At 41.7% G+C, this 17638-nt stretch overlaps 1 protein-coding gene across 7 annotated transcripts in view; it reads left to right on the top strand.

Moving 5' to 3' along the window:
- Window positions 1–17638, top strand: part of elavl4 (ELAV like neuron-specific RNA binding protein 4) — a 258140-nt gene that overhangs the window by 237135 nt on the left and 3367 nt on the right. For 5 of the 7 annotated variants that reach the window (XM_034179716.1, XM_034179717.1, XM_034179720.1 and 2 more), the window contains one exon: window positions 9148–9186. The exons of the other annotated variants lie outside the window; for them this stretch is intronic. In XM_034179716.1, coding sequence (XP_034035607.1) covers window positions 9148–9186 — 39 coding nt within the window. The remainder of the gene's footprint in view (window positions 1–9147; window positions 9187–17638) is intronic. 7 annotated transcript variants of the gene reach the window in all.

Below are 17638 nucleotides of genomic sequence, written 5' to 3'. Positions count from 1 at the left end.
ATTTTTCACATTCTCATGGGAAGACACTGGAGATTTCTGCAGAACTGTTGAGTCTTTAAATGTGCCCAGTTTGTGATCAGACTGTTTCTTGTGCATTTGTATGGAATCTGCCTGGATGACTTGCAGACATGGACACAAACATTGATCCAAATGAAATGTGGGAATTGTTTCTGCAACCAGACCCTGAAAGTAGCTGAGGACTGCATTGGAGTTGCCACTATCCAAAGGAGGAGGTGTTTCATATCTGAATAACGTCAAGAGCAATCATAGTGTATGGCTTAATGAAATTCCAGGCTGCATAGGGAACTGAGAAAGCAGGCTGTTACAGTCCTAAGTGCAGAGAAGTAAGCATTTGTGAGAAGAATCTATGATCAGGTGATTCACCACATCTGGTCTAATGACCACCGGCCTGCGTACAGAGGAATGAACGCATTTGTTACTCAAAACTGATAACTTATCCTATCAGAAACATTGTGGGCAACAGCTTGCTCTTCACAGATGTCTACTGTCCCATTGACTAATTTGAGCAGTTGTATAAGGATGGTCCTCTTACTGGGATGGCAGTGGTGGGCACAGCTAACCAAAAAGTTAGCTTTGATAACCATTAATCAGATAACTGAAAAGTTATCTTTTATGACGCTAAACCGATAAACTGCTAAAAAAATTTATCTTTATTACAAATAACGGATAACCAATAACTTTTATTCGGACATGGCCACATCAGATTACACTGTCGGCTTCTGATAAACCAGTTTCACTTTAGGCACCGCAGGGGCTTCTGGGTAAATTCAAGGATCACAAACAAAATGAACACACGACAAATGAATGAATAAAAAATAAAACCCCAAACACTGTCATCAGCTTTCAAAAACAGTAAAATACAGTATTAGAAGTCACAGTTTATCTCGATATTATATACACCGTCATTTATGAACAAAAAGCTGCTGCTTTTTGCACACGCTTTGAAGCCTGTGGCTTAAACAGCCGGAAGCGTAAAAGACACGTAGTAAATATAAATTCTAACCTGTTAGTTTCAGTGGGATTCATTAAATTCTGAAGAAAATATTCCACATAAAGCATCTTGATTATCCAAAATGGTGTGTAAACAGTGAAGAGAAGTCCTTGCAGCTGCACCATGAGATCTACTCTATCCCACCGAGTCTTGGCGATTAAATTATCCCATGCTACAAAGAAATAAAATAATGTTAAATTAGTCCATTTTGTTTGTGTCGAGCGGACAACAGTGTAACTTCCAAAGTGAACTTGAACTACACTACCCACAGTGCTCGCTGTGTCGAGCGGGCAGTCACGTCTTGCGCTTAATGATGACGTCATCAACAAGCGACAGCCAGTCTGCCATAAACCACTGATCTACACACAACAGGGATTAAAATGTTTGATTTCAGGGTTTACAAACGTTTTTGACTGTTAAACTTTACTCACTTTGCCAGCAAAAAAAATGTTAGTGGACTGAAAGTTATCGTAACTAAATTTATCGGAAGATAAATGATGGCTTTAAAAATGATCTGAAAGCTAATCCGCTAGCAAAAACATTAGTTTTGATAATTATTGGTTATCAGATTAGCTGAACAGTGCCCACCACTGTGGGATGGTAAGGTATCTCTGGTACCATCTGACTACTATTCCAGTGGGAACTCTCTGCCATGAAATTTTGGTGAGATTGCAAGGGAAGTGAGACAGCTGAGGCAGAAGAATGCTCCAGGTATTTGCAGTACCGGAGATGAACTCCTTCAAAGAGGTGGAGATGCTGCTCTCCTGGAATTGCAAACAATCATTGCTTCAATCTGGGAGATAAACATCATCGATTTGGACTGGAAGAAAGAATGTGTTCCACTCTGGAAAGGAAAAGTTCATTGCCTGGATTGCAACAACTAAAGCAGTACTACACTGCTCTCTTTGCTGGGAAAGGTGCATGGAAGAAGACATTACATGGGTTTATTTTCATTGTTTATTGTGTTTTGTTGTTTATATGTTTTGTCTTCTTTTTATACATAGTTTAAGATAAGAAAAGCCTTTATTCATCCCTCAATGGGGAAATTTCAGTGTCACATCGCAGCATAGAACAGTAGGAGTAGACAGAAGGGCATGCAATAAAATGAACAAGCATCTCTTAAAAACAAGAACTAAAAAAGCACTGAGTGCCGGGTAAAGCTAAGGCTACCATTGTTCAGTCCAATGCTGCACTGCCGGGATGATGTACACTGTCGGGATGTGAGAGTGATCAGATAAAATGACTTCAGCGTGAAATGTACGATAAGTTACTCTGATATTCACAATATGGACAGGTTAAAATATAAGTACTATATATATGTAATATGTAGTGTAATATATGTAAAGTGACTTGAGTGCACCATAAGTTAAATTATTGCACCTAATAAATACAGCAGGTAATGACATGATTTGTCCTGGTTGCTATGGTTACCACAGTACTAGCATTGATCATTGTACAGTCTGACAGCAGCCGGGAGAACGATCTGCGGAATCTTTCCCTCACACAGCAAGGGTGGATGAGTCTGTCACTGAAACTGCTCTCCAGAGCATACAGAACGTCCTGCAGGGGGTGACACTTGTGGTCCAGCATAGATGTAAGTTTAGCCAGGACCCTCCTGTCCCCCACCTCCTGCACAGAGTCCAGAGGACAGCCCAGGACAGAGCAGAATTTCCTGATGATCTTATCCAGTCTTTTCCTGTCCCTCTCTGTGATGCTGCTGCTCCAGCAGACCACACCATACAGGATGGCTGATGCCACCACAGAGTCATAGAAGGTCCTCAGGAGTGGCCCCCTCACTCCAAAAGACCTCAGCCTCCTCAGGAGGTAGAGGCGGCTCTGACCCTTCCTGTAAAGTGCGTCCGTGTTGTGAGTCCAGTCCAGTTTGTTGTTCAGATGGACACCCAGGTACTTATATGAGTCCACTCTCTCAATGTCCCTTCCCTGGATGTTCACTGGGGGGAGTGTAGTGGGGCGGCATCTGAAGTCCACCACCATCTCTTTGGTCTTCCCCGCATTGATGAGGAGGTGGTTCCTCTGACACCAGTCCACAAAGTCCTGCATTAGTCCTCTGTACTCCGCGTCATCGTCGTCCATAATAAGTCCAATGAGGGCAGAGTCATCTGAGAACTTCTGCAGGACACAGCTGTCCGTGTTGTGTCTGAAGTCTGCAGTGTAAAGAGTGAAGAGGAAGGGCGCGAGGACTGTCCCCTGGGGGGCCCCCACGCTACAGGTCAGGAGGTCAGACACGCAGTTCTTGGTCCTCACAAACTGGGGCCGCTTTGTGAGGTAGTCCAGGACCCACTCAGCTAGATCCTCGTCCACTCCTGCAATCACCAGCTTGTCCCTCAGGAGCCGCGGCTGGATGGTGCTGAATGCGCTGGAGAAGTCAAAGAAAATAATCCTCACAGCGCTGCCGGGCCTCTCCAGGTGGGACAGTGAGCAGTGCAGCAGGGAGATTATGGCATCCTCCACTCCGATGCCAGGCCGGTAAGCAAACTGCTGTGGGTCTATAGCAGAGCTCACCGTGGAGCGAAGGTGACACAGGACGAGACGCTCTAGGGTCTTCATCAGGTGGGATGTGAGTGCCACTGGCCTGAAGCTGTTGAGGTCCTTGGCGTGCAGTGTTTTGGGCACTGGGACCACACATGACGTTTTCCAGAGGTGTGGCATCGTCCTCAGCTTCAGGCTCAGGTTGAAGACCCGCTCCATGACACCACACAGCTCATGGATTTGAGGACCCTCGGGCTAATCTTGTCTGGACCTGCTGCCTTTTTGCTCTTTATCCTCTTCAGCTGACTCCTGACCTGATCTGCCGTGAAGAGTAGAGAGCAGGTGGGGGGAAGGGGGGGGGGAAGGTAGGGGTGGAGGAGGGGGAGGAGGGCTGGCTGGTGCCAGGATGTGTATTGGGAACGAAGTAGTCTGTGGTGGCGGTGTGAGCGGAGGTGTGTGTGTGTGGGGGGGGGGGGGGGGGGGGGGGGGGGGGATGCTGGGCAGAGGCACAAAAGACAGAGACAGAGCAGGGGAGGAGGAGGAGGGGTTGTGTTGAACCTCAGGAAGTGCTTGTTGAGGTTGTTTGCCCATTGATGGTCACCTTCCGCCTGTTTGGGAGGGGGTTTGAATCCAGAGATGGTTTTCAAGCTGCTCCACACCCCCCGGATGTTCTGGTGTTGGAGCTGCTCTTCCAACTTCCTCTTGTAGGCAGTCTTTGTATTGTATTCTATTCTGTTGTTAATGGGATTTGGTCTCAGTCACTTCGTGCTCATTGACCAGAGCAGGCTGGCATGACAGCTAAGAAATCAACCATAGACATTGAGTACAAGTCCAAATATCTGCATTAAGTCTTTGAAGCCTAATATGTTGATTTTCAAACCGCATTTGATTCAGTTGATGGGATTGTTCACTGGGGTATCCTGAGAATTTATGGAATTCCCAACAAGTTCCTGGATATCATTGTCAGCCTATACACAGATTCCTTTGTGTGCTCTGTGAACCTGTGGCAGAATCTCTGACTTTTATCCAGTGAATACTGGAACACATCAGGGGTGTGTTCTGGCTCCTACAATATATAATGCTTGCATTGACTGGATGTTGAGTTCATTTAATGGATTCCGAGTGAGGAATCAGAGTTTATGGGTTTTTGATTGCCCTGACTAAGATCCAGCTTTTCTGTGACCTCGTAGACTTGGCCATCAGAAGTGCATGTGAATTCACTGAAATTGTCAAAGTTGTAGAAAGATTCAGCAGTGACATTCACATCTCTGAGTTCTCAGCCTATGGGATAAAAATGCACATGATAAGGTTTCTGTAGTTATGGCACCGTTGGACAGAGGTGTTTGGTGATGCCGATACCTTTGCAGGAGAACAAAGGTCCAAGTCTTTAAAGTGTTCGTGTTTCCTGTATGCTTGGATGTTAAGCAATGACCGAAGGTGAAGACTGGATCTTGTTGACACTAGATTCCGTAACTTTTGCCAAATGATCTGTTACTGAGGCAGACTCACATAAATATTATCACACTGCAATTGTGAGTGAAGCTCAGCTATGACATTTTGGCCATGTGGTACACTTTTCTGGGCATGATCCAGTACCCATGTGCCTTATTGTTGAAGGCTCATGTAACTGGAAAAAGCCAAAGGGATGTACATGTTACTCCTGGCTGCAATATATAGATGTCTACTTTTGAGAGGTGGGGATGGACTGGTTGTCAGTTTGGGTGGTTTCCTTTCAGAACCCAGGGGAGCTTAGTAGTTTGGAAGAACAAACCACCAGAAGAAGAAACCACCAGAGAGCAGTCAGGATCTAGAGGTTGGCGAGTGGTTTACTGGTTAGGGTATTGTCCATTGCCAATGACACTCTGGACCAAACATGAAGTGGTTCCTGCAGGTGGGTACCTGAAACATCCAATCTCTCAGGAAGAATCACCATCTTCCATTGCTGCCAAGAGAAATTGCAATAGAGTGGTGTTGTTCTGTGACATCCATGAACTCTTCAAGTTCATGGATGTCAAGACTACACAAGTGTAGTGTGTGGACACACCTACTTTTTGTTTGACTGCTCCAAAGATTACCATATCAATGAAGTGACATTTGCTGTTGTGGACGGTGTCCTTCCAGTGTTGTCAGGTATCACTCCTGCTGACAAGGGTATTCCAAGACTGACTTAGGCACTCTGGGTATGTTGTTTGTTGCCTCAGTGTACACTCCAACTGTAGTGAGTGATGTCTCAGTGAAGGAGACTTTATATTTTATTCAGTGATTGACAACTAGGGTTGGGTATCGATAACCGGTTCTTTTCAAGAATCATTAAGAAATGATTCAATCCACCGGCATAAGTGGCTTTTTTCTTAACGATTCCCTTGTCCTTCAGAGCGGCCATTATTTTTAAGGGTGTTTATCAGGAAAATGATAATTTCTCTACGTTGCAGTGGGTCTGCAATCCACTGCTTCTGCAGCTGCTCTGCTTGAAGCTTGAAGCAACAAAGCAGTGGTCCGACCTGCTGCTTCGTTGGCTCTCTGGTCTGCTGCTTTTCAGAAGTGGCAAGTCTGCTTCTTAACCCCTCTCAAAGCCATTTAAAAAAGCCATTAGATGTCAATCATGAGTCACTTTTGTGCTGATTAAAGTCACTAACTGGGACTCTTGTCTTGTTGTAGGCAAGAAACAAGAATCATCCTCTGTTCTGTTTGCACAGCTCCAAACACTGCACCGCACTCTGCCAAATCAAATTAGAGTCCGGTTGGAATTAATAACTTCAAAGCAAATCGCCGTTTTAAATCAAATGACACCTTTCCAAGCGTTGTAATACAGACAACAAACTACAACAGACTAAAACATTTTTTCCTTCCAGAATGAGATGTCCTGTGTTCTTTATGAATTACGTTGATCCTGACATGCAGCCGGCTGCAATAAGATCTCAGCTCAAAGGCTATGGAGTTACATTTGTGTCATTAATGTCTGAAAGGAAATGCTTTTGACAAAAACTACAGATTTTGTTTATTTCTGTTTATGTCCAGAGATCTAGGAGCCAGTGACCAATTTCATACTTATTTACTTTAAGACTCAATAAAATGTTGTTGACATAGAAAACCTGTAAAGCCTACTTTTAGTACACAGAAAATTCACAGGAGGTATTGATAAAGGAATCGATAAGGAATCAGATCCATAAGCAGAATCGATAATGGCATCGATATCGATAAAATCTTATCAGTGCCCATCTCTATTGACGACTGTGCCACATGTGGTACTTTTCTGGTCATTGGTGATTCCAGTGTGACCGCAAGCACTGACAGGACAGGTTATGACTGTAGCAGTCTTCATCTGGCAACAGTGGTGAAAATGGATCAGTGTTGCTTGACTTTACTGTGAAGTCTCGTGGAAAAGATGTTTTTGAGGAAGACAGAGGATTGAGGAGAGAGACAGAACATCAGTATTCGTAGGTGGTCTCCCACTCAGGCAATGACCAAGGCTGACTGTGAAGTTGGCGGTGGGCAAGAATGGAGATCATCAAGCAAACTGTGCAGATGGCTGGTGCTTGTGAAGCTGGAGTTAGTTGGGATAGTGGGGTTGAGGGTGTAGCATGGTGGCTGGGCAGGAGGCAAAGAGACATGAGGGAAGAAAGCAGGCAAAACTTACTGTCAAGGGAAGCTGGAGGCTGTCGAAGTGAGCATTAAAGGCGGGATTGTTAGGGAGCCTGTACGACTTACTGACTGAGACAGAGATGAGCAATAAAGCTGGCAGACAAAGGCAGAGGGTTGCAGGAAGCTCTAGGTTTGTGAGCAGAATCTGCATGGAAGTTGGTGCAAGATCATGAGTGAGGCTGGAGGTTTGACCAGTAGGTTGGGAGAGAAGTAGGAAAGCAAGCATTGAAGCACTCTAAATGACTGAAGCAACAGACTGGCAGTGACCCTGTGAAAAGCCAAGGTTGATATACCGTTGAGTTCACAAGTAGCTGGCAGGTGTGTGGGTCAGCAGTCAGGGAGCCAGGCGAAAGAGAGGAGCACCACACACACAACACAGACACATGCACAGAAAGAAACAGACAGGTAAGTGGAGGAGGAAAAAGGGAAAGACAAATACCGGAAATGCAAGGAAACAAACTGGAGGTATGTGCAAAAGTATGACAACAATACCTTTGGAAAACACAAAGTGTAAGGCCTGTCACCTACCAGTGATTTGCCTGGGTGGTTGAGAGTAAGGATTCGGGGATGTTCCACGGGGTAATGGATGTGTCAATGCATGGACCCATCTCATATTCCTGGATCTGACCATATATATTTTAATATATGGGCTGGAGGTATTTATTATCATTGTCTGTATTGTAATGACCTATTTACGAGAGTCAGATAATTCAGTTGCAGATATCTCACAAGTGGAAATAATTTTATGAGTAGGAGTAAATATAAATCATGTTTACAAATCACTTTTAACCATCATTGGAGTCAATTTAACATTCTGGCAAATATTATATATATATATATATATATATATATATATATATATATATATATATATATATATATATATATATCAGTTGTGTTTAATGAAGGCAAACATTGCTTAAAACATGAGGGGAACCAGCATCATTGCTCATGCCAATGCCAGAAAGTTTAGTGTTTTCAAGAGGAATGAGGAGTCACTGACCAGCTGTTGCTCAATAAGCCATGACCCCTGTACATTAGTCCAGAGAAGTTAATAAGACGTGAGACGGGCCAGACCAGTGTGAGGAATGAAGGTCATTGAGATGCCAAGCAGACTGTGTCCTTCTAAAATGGCCAAGATTTTAAACGGAATCATTCGCCTGGCAGCTCAGTGGTGAAATTATTATAAAGTTAACACATTTCCCATAAGCTAATCCTTGTAAATAGGAACCACCTTGTGACTAATAGCTATTCCACAGGACCTGTTAACATTTAACAGCTTGACCAAATCACAGCCACACTGACAACTTCACATCTGAATTCTTTTAAGTTGTACTTTTTTTGGTTGACCTGATAGAAAACATTCTGCTCACGATCACCTCTCCCTCCCCACTGTCCTAATGCTAAGCCATTACACTGACAGAACTCAAATCATTTACACCATCTCCTGTTGTTTCAGGTGTTTTTCCAAATTGTTCATTTTTTAATTGTTGTAGCACAAACTAATGACTGCACCTTATCTTAAGACTTTTGGTTTCCATTAACCACCATCTTCTAGTTAAGCATCAGTGTGGTGTCATCAGTTGAAAGATTTTTCTACGCATTAAAGAAGGCAGCATTGCCATTGCACAGTCACACAGTATGTAGTACAGACTAATTATCTGCTGCTGTTATGCTGCGTGTGTGATTGTCATACAGAATTGCAACCAGTCCACTGCTGTGGACTTGTTTCAATAGTTGCATGGTCAAACTTAACAGTGATGAACAGTTTGTGAAAAAGTGCAGTGGCTAATTCATCAAATGACAACCACCCTGATGGTTCAGTAGTATGATATGTGGTGATTGCATTTTCTGGTGGGGCTCCTCAGTGTAATGGGCCAACTGTAGATGTTTGTTCTTGAGTGACGACAACCATGCACTTCTAAAGGGACTTATCATTAGTTCCATTGAGTGAGTCGACCATCTGCCCACCATTAACCCCAGAACCCTCCTTCTCTTTACAGGCTGGACAATTTGCTTAATATGGCCTATGGCGTAAAGAGGTAATTAAAAACTTCACCCAATGCCAGATGTCCATGTTGACTCAGTGATTTTTCAATATTTCTTTTCCTGTGTTACTTTTCTTTTTGTGTTTTTTGGATTTTTTCCCTCTTTTTTTTTTTTTTTGGCACTTTGCATTTGACAATTCGTTGAAGGTCAAGTTTTTGGTTCTCTGATTTGTTTGTTTTTCCATGTCAGCTTCAGTTGTTTTAAAACTACTGACTGCTAAAAGAAAACAAAACAAAACAGTCTGTTTTCAGTGGTGATGAATTTCTTTTGTTTTGATTATGACAAGTGCTGTTGTTTGAATTGTTTTGGGTTGTTTCTGTGAACTGAATGGTGTGAAGCTCTTGATTTCTAGGTGTGCTTTATTTCTGCTGGATTCAGGTTCTCCTGCCTGCTCAGTCTGCAGCTAGTGCTTTAAAACCAGCTCAGGACCAATATTTAGAACCAATTTTGAATTCATCATATGTACTAAATGAATTAAATTTCATGTTAATAAAGCAAATAATAAAGTGGCTGCATAATCCTCTTGAGTGGGCCAAGATACGTCATACAGTTTTTTTTTTATAAAATTTATGTTATCACCTTAGTACTATGACGCCTGAGTGATTTATGAAGACGTGATGAGGCGATGAGGCTGGATGAACCTGGATCCCTGCTGGAAACAGAGAATGCTGTTTCACTGCAGATGTCTGTGGCTCTGCTCCAATTCCTTCCTTTCACCTCCATGTTTCATTTTGTTGCTCGCCTAACATATGTGTGTTGAACAAACTGAAGTAGCACTACTTTGGTAAAACATTTTTTTAATTTGCAGAGGGTGACATTTTGCTATGTTGCAAGTTTACACACCCAGAAAGTTTAGCTCGATACAAAGTTCCCTTAACAAATCCAGGAATTTTACATCTATTTATAGAATGACACAGTAATAGAGATGGATTGTGGCATGGATTGTTACAATAAGCAGCTTGACTGTTAAGAAAAACATAGCGCTCACTATGTGGTTGCATAATTTTTTTCATGTCCAAGATGCCGTTTTATTCATTTGTTCTGCTTGTGCAGAATGTCATGTAATTATAAGTGCTTCTCAGCCATCTCAAGTTATTTGAAAGGGGAGAGAAGAAAGGTGTTAAGAGCTGGAAATGGTTGGCTTTAAAAAGGACAGAATAGGTATCTGGTCAGTTACACTGTTGCTATGCAACCCCTGGTCTTGCCTGTTACATTGGTTAGTGTTTGGTCTCACCGTGAAGGGTACGAACACATTGGAGCCCACACACATGCACGCACACACATCCAGGCACACCCGTTTTTCCATTCCTGCAGTGGCTGCTTTCGCTAAATTCTGAAGTGTCACAATTACAGGCCTCCTCATATTTTTCCATTTTTGCACACAAATTGCCACCAGGACCCCCCCCCCCCCCCCCCCCCCCCCCCCCAGCCCAGGAGCAGAATTTTCAGCATGCCTGACCTGCTGTGATTTCACTTGTGTGGAGATTAAATGGTATCACACATGCACCACACACACACTCACACACACACACACACATATATATATATATAAATGTTTAATGCAGTGAGGGATGGATATGGTCACAGATTTCCCATTTAGATTCCAAAATTGCCATTCAGTCATTTAATGTATACTAACAGACAGAATCATGTTTTGACTTTCTCAGGTTTAATATTAATTTAAAAAAAAAAAAAAACATTGACTATTTCTGCAAACAGAGGATTTTATTTCAAGTTCTGCATTTTTCATAATTGTTCCAAAAACACAGGTAGCATTGTGACACAAGTAGTTACTGCCTCCCAGTGAGTAAGTCCCTGGTTCGAGACCACCTGTCCTCCACTATCTTTGTACATCTGGAGTTGCGTCAGGAAAGGTATTTGTCATAAAATGTACCAAATCAACATGTGGGTTCCTACCAGATCCATTCTGTTACCCTGAGGTTAAATGGGAAAAGCCAAAAGTATTAGTTTGAACAAATTTAAAAATATTGTGTGGCACTATTGTTTTCCCTGTTTTGGCCCAAAATGTATAAAAACACATTTATGCACCAAAAAAAATGTACACAGCTGTTTGTCCAATGGATGAAACATAGCACACATATTTTACATATAGGAAACCATGCCTGTTACCATATTGAAACAAAATATGATAAAATATGATAAGCCCACCAACCCATCACTCAAATCCTGAGCTAATATACTGTCAACTTACAGTGAACAACTTTAAGGCCCCCTTCACACATAGTAGGAATCAGTACAAATCAGGGTGAATCACGCTGGAACAGCTCGTATGAGCGAACCACGAAAACATCAAGCCAAAGGGCAGGCGTGAACAATCCCGCTACAACAGTTTCATGCACCCGGCGGTGTCGTGCACAAATATGCACTAAACCATCGCAGCGGGAACACAGTGCCAGCAGCTGGAGCATGTGTAACCACATCGCGCAGCTGCTGTGAAAAACAAAACAAAAATACATGCCACCCACAGGATTTGAACCTGCAATGTACAAAAGCTCCGATTACCAGATGGAAACTTTACCACTGCGCTACAATCACTGTCTTATAACAGGAGCATGAAATGGCTAAAATCAATAGAGATAAACATATGTTTTTAAAAACTGAAAAAAGCGCTGTGATAACTGACCAAATGTGTTTGTTACGGCGTATTTCTGCTGAAACATGACTGAAAGTGGCATATTTGTCGCACTGTTGGCATGTGATATAGTCCCGCGGCGCACCGCTCACAGGACATGCGTATCCTGTCAGACAGATGTGACATTCAGATCACCTGAATGTCACGTTTCAGTTGGAACAGCCTGTCAATGTGCGTGCTGTGTACGCTCTCCAGCCTGTCGCAAAAAGCAATATATGTTTTTATGTATTTCCATGTGAGGACAGCAAGCACACACATGCGCGTCTGTCAAAACACAGCTGTGACGTCCAGGACCACAGATGTCAACAGCTGCTGCTGTTGGAGGCAGCTCCAATTTTACATGTATTGCATACGATTCCTGCTTCATGCACATCAGCCACATTCGTACTATGTGTGAAGGGGACCTAAAACTTAATGCCCTCCCAGAAGTGACGTCATGGGTAGGTGAGAGTGCTAGGTTTTACCCAAGAATCTCATGATTTCAGTATATTTTATTGAGGATTGCTGCATCTGAAAATATTGTGCTTGTGCTGATATTGATCCGTAGGCGGTTAGCTTTCCATCAAGATCCTTATATTCCCATGTCATTGAAATAACCGTAATTATTAAACACAGTGGGCCTCATGTATCAACGTGCGTACGGCGATATTTGAGCGTATATGGGGTGTACGCCAAAAGGGCTGCGCTACTTGGCATTTATCAATGTGGTTGTTGGCGTACGCTGCGCTGAAAATATACACCAGGTCGAGAGGTGGCATAAATTATACACCAAAATGAACCAGCACTGGAATCCACATAAAAATGAAAATTATCAACATGATAAACAGTGCCATTATACAAATAAATGCATATGTTACATAAATAACACTTTCCTGATTATACTACATAATAATCAATACAAATCCTGTTTTTGCGGGATTGCTGGTCTATCGAGCACGATCCGTGGCCACAGCGCTGACCGCAAAGAAAGCGCTGCTCGCCTTTTTCTCCAGGACCTGGAGCCAGAGCAGCGCTGAGCTTAACTTTATGTGGTGTGATCGTTTTAGACAATGGAATTGATAATTACAATTGATAATTACAACTGTAGTGTTGTCATTCCCTTCGCCCGTGCTGCAATCAGGTTTTGTTTTCTCCATTCGTTTGTTACAATAAAATAAATAAAGAAATACATTTTAAAAATAAAGAAATCTGAAAAATTAGGTGTGTCTTATTATTTGAGTGAGCAAATATCCACATCAAGAATTATTGACATGTGAAAAGAGAATACAGTGGTCCCTCGCTATAACACGGTTCACGTTTTGCGGCCTTGCCGTTTCACGGAGTTTTTAGTCCAATTTTGCATGCCTTTTTTTTTACAGTGTTCTGGGTTCTGTGTGTCTGTTTCTAAGAATCTTCTCGCCCAGAAGAAAAAAGAGCGCCAACAACTACTCTTAACTGTGTTTGTCACTCGGAAACAAGACACCTGCAGCCAGGTGTGAGTGGAAAAAGGCGCGGCGTCAGGACGCAGAGGCGCAATCTGTGAAATACTGGTCAGTCACTATTAATAATTTCTTATGTGTCCAACCTCGTACGTTGATCGTTAAAATTAAATTCGTTAGTTCTAAAAGCCATCATAATTATTTATAGGAAAACGTTCTATTTTTATTTCTCAAACAAATGTTTGGGCCTGAAAACAGGTTGGTCTTATTTTTCTACTAAGGTTTGAACTTTGAGAGTGTTTACACACGAGAGAAAAGTGAGAAAATGTTCATGCCTGATTGAGAAAGTGTATAAAGTGGTTTTACAGGGGTTTTACAGCTTTGAAACGTCTATAATAATTGTAAAAAATAACGCTGACTACGTCGCGGTTTCGCATATTACGGGCTATTTTTAGAACGTAACTCCCGCGATAAATGAGGGACCACTGTAACACTTTTTTGATTATACTACAAAACAATTAATACGACGGCCGCTTTTGACGCTCTATTGGCACGCGTCGTAATTGGTGGAGTTCTTTTTCTTTGCCGTCTTCCTGGCTTCCATGTCGTAAAATGAGGATGTGTCTGAAGCAGAGTCTGAATATTTCTGGGAGTGTTTATTATAATTACGATTGTTTTCACCCGCCGCATTTATCAAGGTCACGTCAGGCGTATGCTGGAAATGGGCAGGTGCGCACTGCTTGATACATGTCACGGCAACTTTGGTGTACTTCAAATTTACACCGTAAATTTACGCCACAAGTGTGCAACGTTGATACATGAGGCCCAGTGTACCTGACCAACATGGTATTGCGCCTCCTCATGGGTGAGTTTGTTCTGATAGTGTTAACAGCACTGATAGTTTAAATCAAATATACATAACATATCAATGCTCAGTGATATTTTTTTTTTTTTTTAGTTGAATGTAGATTACTCTTAAGCATCTAAAAACCACAGAATGAAAAATGAAAACCTGTCCAACATGGGGACACAAAGGGAAACAACAATTACACAGAAGCAAACTTTATGCTTGAGAATGTATTTACTGTAGTTCCTTCCATCAGTAACCAGAGGCTTCATTTACAAACATTGTGTAGAATTCATACTAAAATGTACATATAAACAAAAGGCAAAAATGGGTAAAAAAAATCTGACATAAAAGTGTTCATATGCACACTTTCAAGCAAATGTGCCTTTATAAATCATACACTACTTTGATTTATGCGCAGATGGGTCTGCCTCATATTCTGCCCTCTACACACCCACATTCAACCACAAATGGTCAATGCAAACAGTGATGCCGGTAACGCGTTACTTAGTAACACGTTACTCTAATCTGACCACTTTTTTTAGTAACGAGTAATCTAACGCGTTAATCTTTCCAAATCAGTAATCAGATTAAAGTTACTTCTTCATGTCACTGTGCGTTACTATTATTTTTCATTGTGGGTCGATAGCAGCATTAAACTTGGTCCGTGGGCAGGGGGTCGGGGTTCGACTGAACTGCCCACTTTAAGCGAGCTGTGAGCTTTTCATCCACGGTTTTTTGCAGCTGCTTGACTCGTCGTCACCTCTTAAAGCACGGTGATCAGCACACCTGCACTGAGCTTTACAAAGACATTTTTATACTTTTTTCCTCCTTTATTTAGAATTCTGAGCTGAGCCGCTCCGTATCTGCACGTTAAAACAGCTGATCCTCCGCGACGCGTCAACAACTAACACTATTTTCCACTCAAATGCACCTAAACTCTCTTTCTGAGGACCACATGATGTGAAAACACAATAAAACTTTCTTACCTGTAAATCTGGTCACGTTTTCTGCATAAATAAATGTTATCCATTCTTTGTGCTCAAACGCCAAAGTAGGGGCGAATCCAGATGGAATGGGGGCGTGGGGGAGGGATGTGCCCCCCTCACAACACCCCTAGATTAAAGGTCCAGTTTTGAAGCCTTTTTTTACTACAACTACTAATACTACTTAAAAATAATATTAATTTCGACAAGTAAAATATTTAGAGAGAATTTAAATGTTAGAAAAATGCTAGAATGAATTTAATAGTTACATTTATAAACAATGTAGGTTCGAAATTGCAAGTTTTACTGTTACAGTGCTGTCAACAGTTAAATATGAGGTCAAGAAAGAGGTCTTTATTTTACTTTTTATAAAACAAGTATTTAATTTCATTGAAGTCAAGAAAGGGTGACTATAAAGTAAGTTTTGGCAAAACAGGTATCATTGTCATGTTGAGGTGGCAGAGGGTTGTTGTCGGCAGCTGGGAAAAGTAACTAAAAAAGTAACTAGTAATCTTAGTTACTTTTACAATTGAGTAATCAGTAAAGTAACTAAGTTACTTTTTCAAGGAGTAATCAGTAATTGGATTACTTTTTCAAAGTAACTGTGGCAACACTGAATGCAAAACACCTCATGAATATTCAAACATACACAACACCGTTCACTTATAATGGCAACCGAGAGGAAGAGCACAAAAAAAAAAAAACATTTCTGGAACAGACAACAAGGTGTTTGTGTGTGATCACAACTGTGACCTGTCAAAAAAAAAAAACAAACAATAAATAAGGCAAGTGACAATACTGAATGATGGTGACTCATGAGAGCTTTTAAACCCCACCATTTCCTACGAACCGTTCACTTATGGTGCTGCAATTTTCTTTTTAGTTTTGACATCAGACTCATTTATGGACATAATTCTCACAAGTTTTTAAGAACCTTTAACTAACTATAACAATCTTACCACAAGATCCAGCATTAAACTTTCCGAATAATGAATAACTGAAGAATTATTTATCATTAGTGTTCACAGAATCGTTTGCTCTGCTGTGGCATCACCGCACTGCAGTCTTCATTAAGATAAAGTCTCTCTGAATAAAATAAGGTAGGCCCATTGTTAATGTCATTTTGGAGGAAGGAAAGATTTGTATTCATTTTATGCCAGTATAGCAGGCACGTCGTTAATTGCCCAAATAATGGTTCTAATCCTGTCATGTTCACTTGATTTATTAAACGTGTGGTTTAGATGTTCATGGACTTATATATTTAACAATGAATAAGTCTCTCTGGAATAATTCTGGCTCACATTCACATCTAACAATGCTATTTTTTAAAATTTATGATAAAGCACACGTATATGTGACGTGTTATTAAATTGAATTAAAAATACGAGTTATGACTCACATGCACAAGGCATCATTTTATGGGTAATGCTCTCTCCAAAATGTTTGTATGCATGGGTCACAGCTTGCATACATACCTCAACATTTTGCCATGTAGTTTCTTTTTATAAATCACAATGCATATGTTGATATTGTCTTGCACATCCTATAGATTCTGTTTTGTGCATGCACAATGGTTAGGTATGAGGCCCCAGATTCCTTCTTACAACAGAAATCGGTTTTAAGTGCAGCGCATTAAAGTGAAAATTATAACCATGTTTATCTGCTGTGAAACTGTAAGCAAAATAAACACGAGAGGGAAAAGCACCACTAAGTCTGGTGACTTAAATGAAGCTGCTGGGCATTAAGTAGATATAAAGAGTGGTGATAGATCAGGCAAATACTTCATTGCTAATGTATATGATAGTAAATTTCCTTCAGCAAGTCTCTCTTGAACATAAAAATGTCACCAGTCCTACAATATATAAAGCTGTTGTCTGGAACTCTTACAACATGCCCCACATGTGTTTGACGAACTCAAAACAGTGCAGAGCACCCCTGCAGTCGACCGCTCACCGTAGGTACCCGTATCATCAACCACAACTACTACAATGGCTGCAGGCACACTCTGCATGAACAAAGTCATGCGAGAAGGTCGTGGAGACTGCTGGCCATATATAGTCACTGGAGCGAGAGCGGGAGGGACGGGGGGGGGGCCCCAGCAGCAAGCAGTGCTATCGATCAGAGCCACGAGCTCATGAATAGAACAGAGCATAACACCCTGCAGACTGCGGGAGGAGTGGGAGGAATACATTTTGTACCTTAATGCCACTGGGCTGTAAAGTGCTTCCATTTTCCATTTAGGTTGCTCCCTCTTTCCCTCCCTCCTTTTCCTTAAGAAAGCAGGTTTCTCTAAGACAGCTGCAGCAAAGCGGAAATCTCAATTAAAGCACATCCAATAATGCCCATAGTCGTTTCTTGGAGAGAGGTGGCATAAGAAATGAACCTTTTTTTAATCTCATTTACCTTTTATTTAAAAGTGGGGGTATTTTTCTCCTTTTCCTTTCCTTTGAGCGGAAAGGCAATTAAGTGAAGTCAACTGAACATTCAAATCTCTTGCATCCCAAGTAAAAGGCGACGATTATGAGGCGAATGAGAACAGAT

The sequence above is a fragment of the Thalassophryne amazonica genome, chromosome 10 (genome assembly GCF_902500255.1).
Source record: "Thalassophryne amazonica chromosome 10, fThaAma1.1, whole genome shotgun sequence".
Lineage (NCBI taxonomy): Eukaryota > Metazoa > Chordata > Actinopteri > Batrachoidiformes > Batrachoididae > Thalassophryne > Thalassophryne amazonica.
The sequence above is the reverse complement of the archived record's forward strand: the minus strand, read 5'-3'. Positions and strand labels throughout refer to the sequence as shown.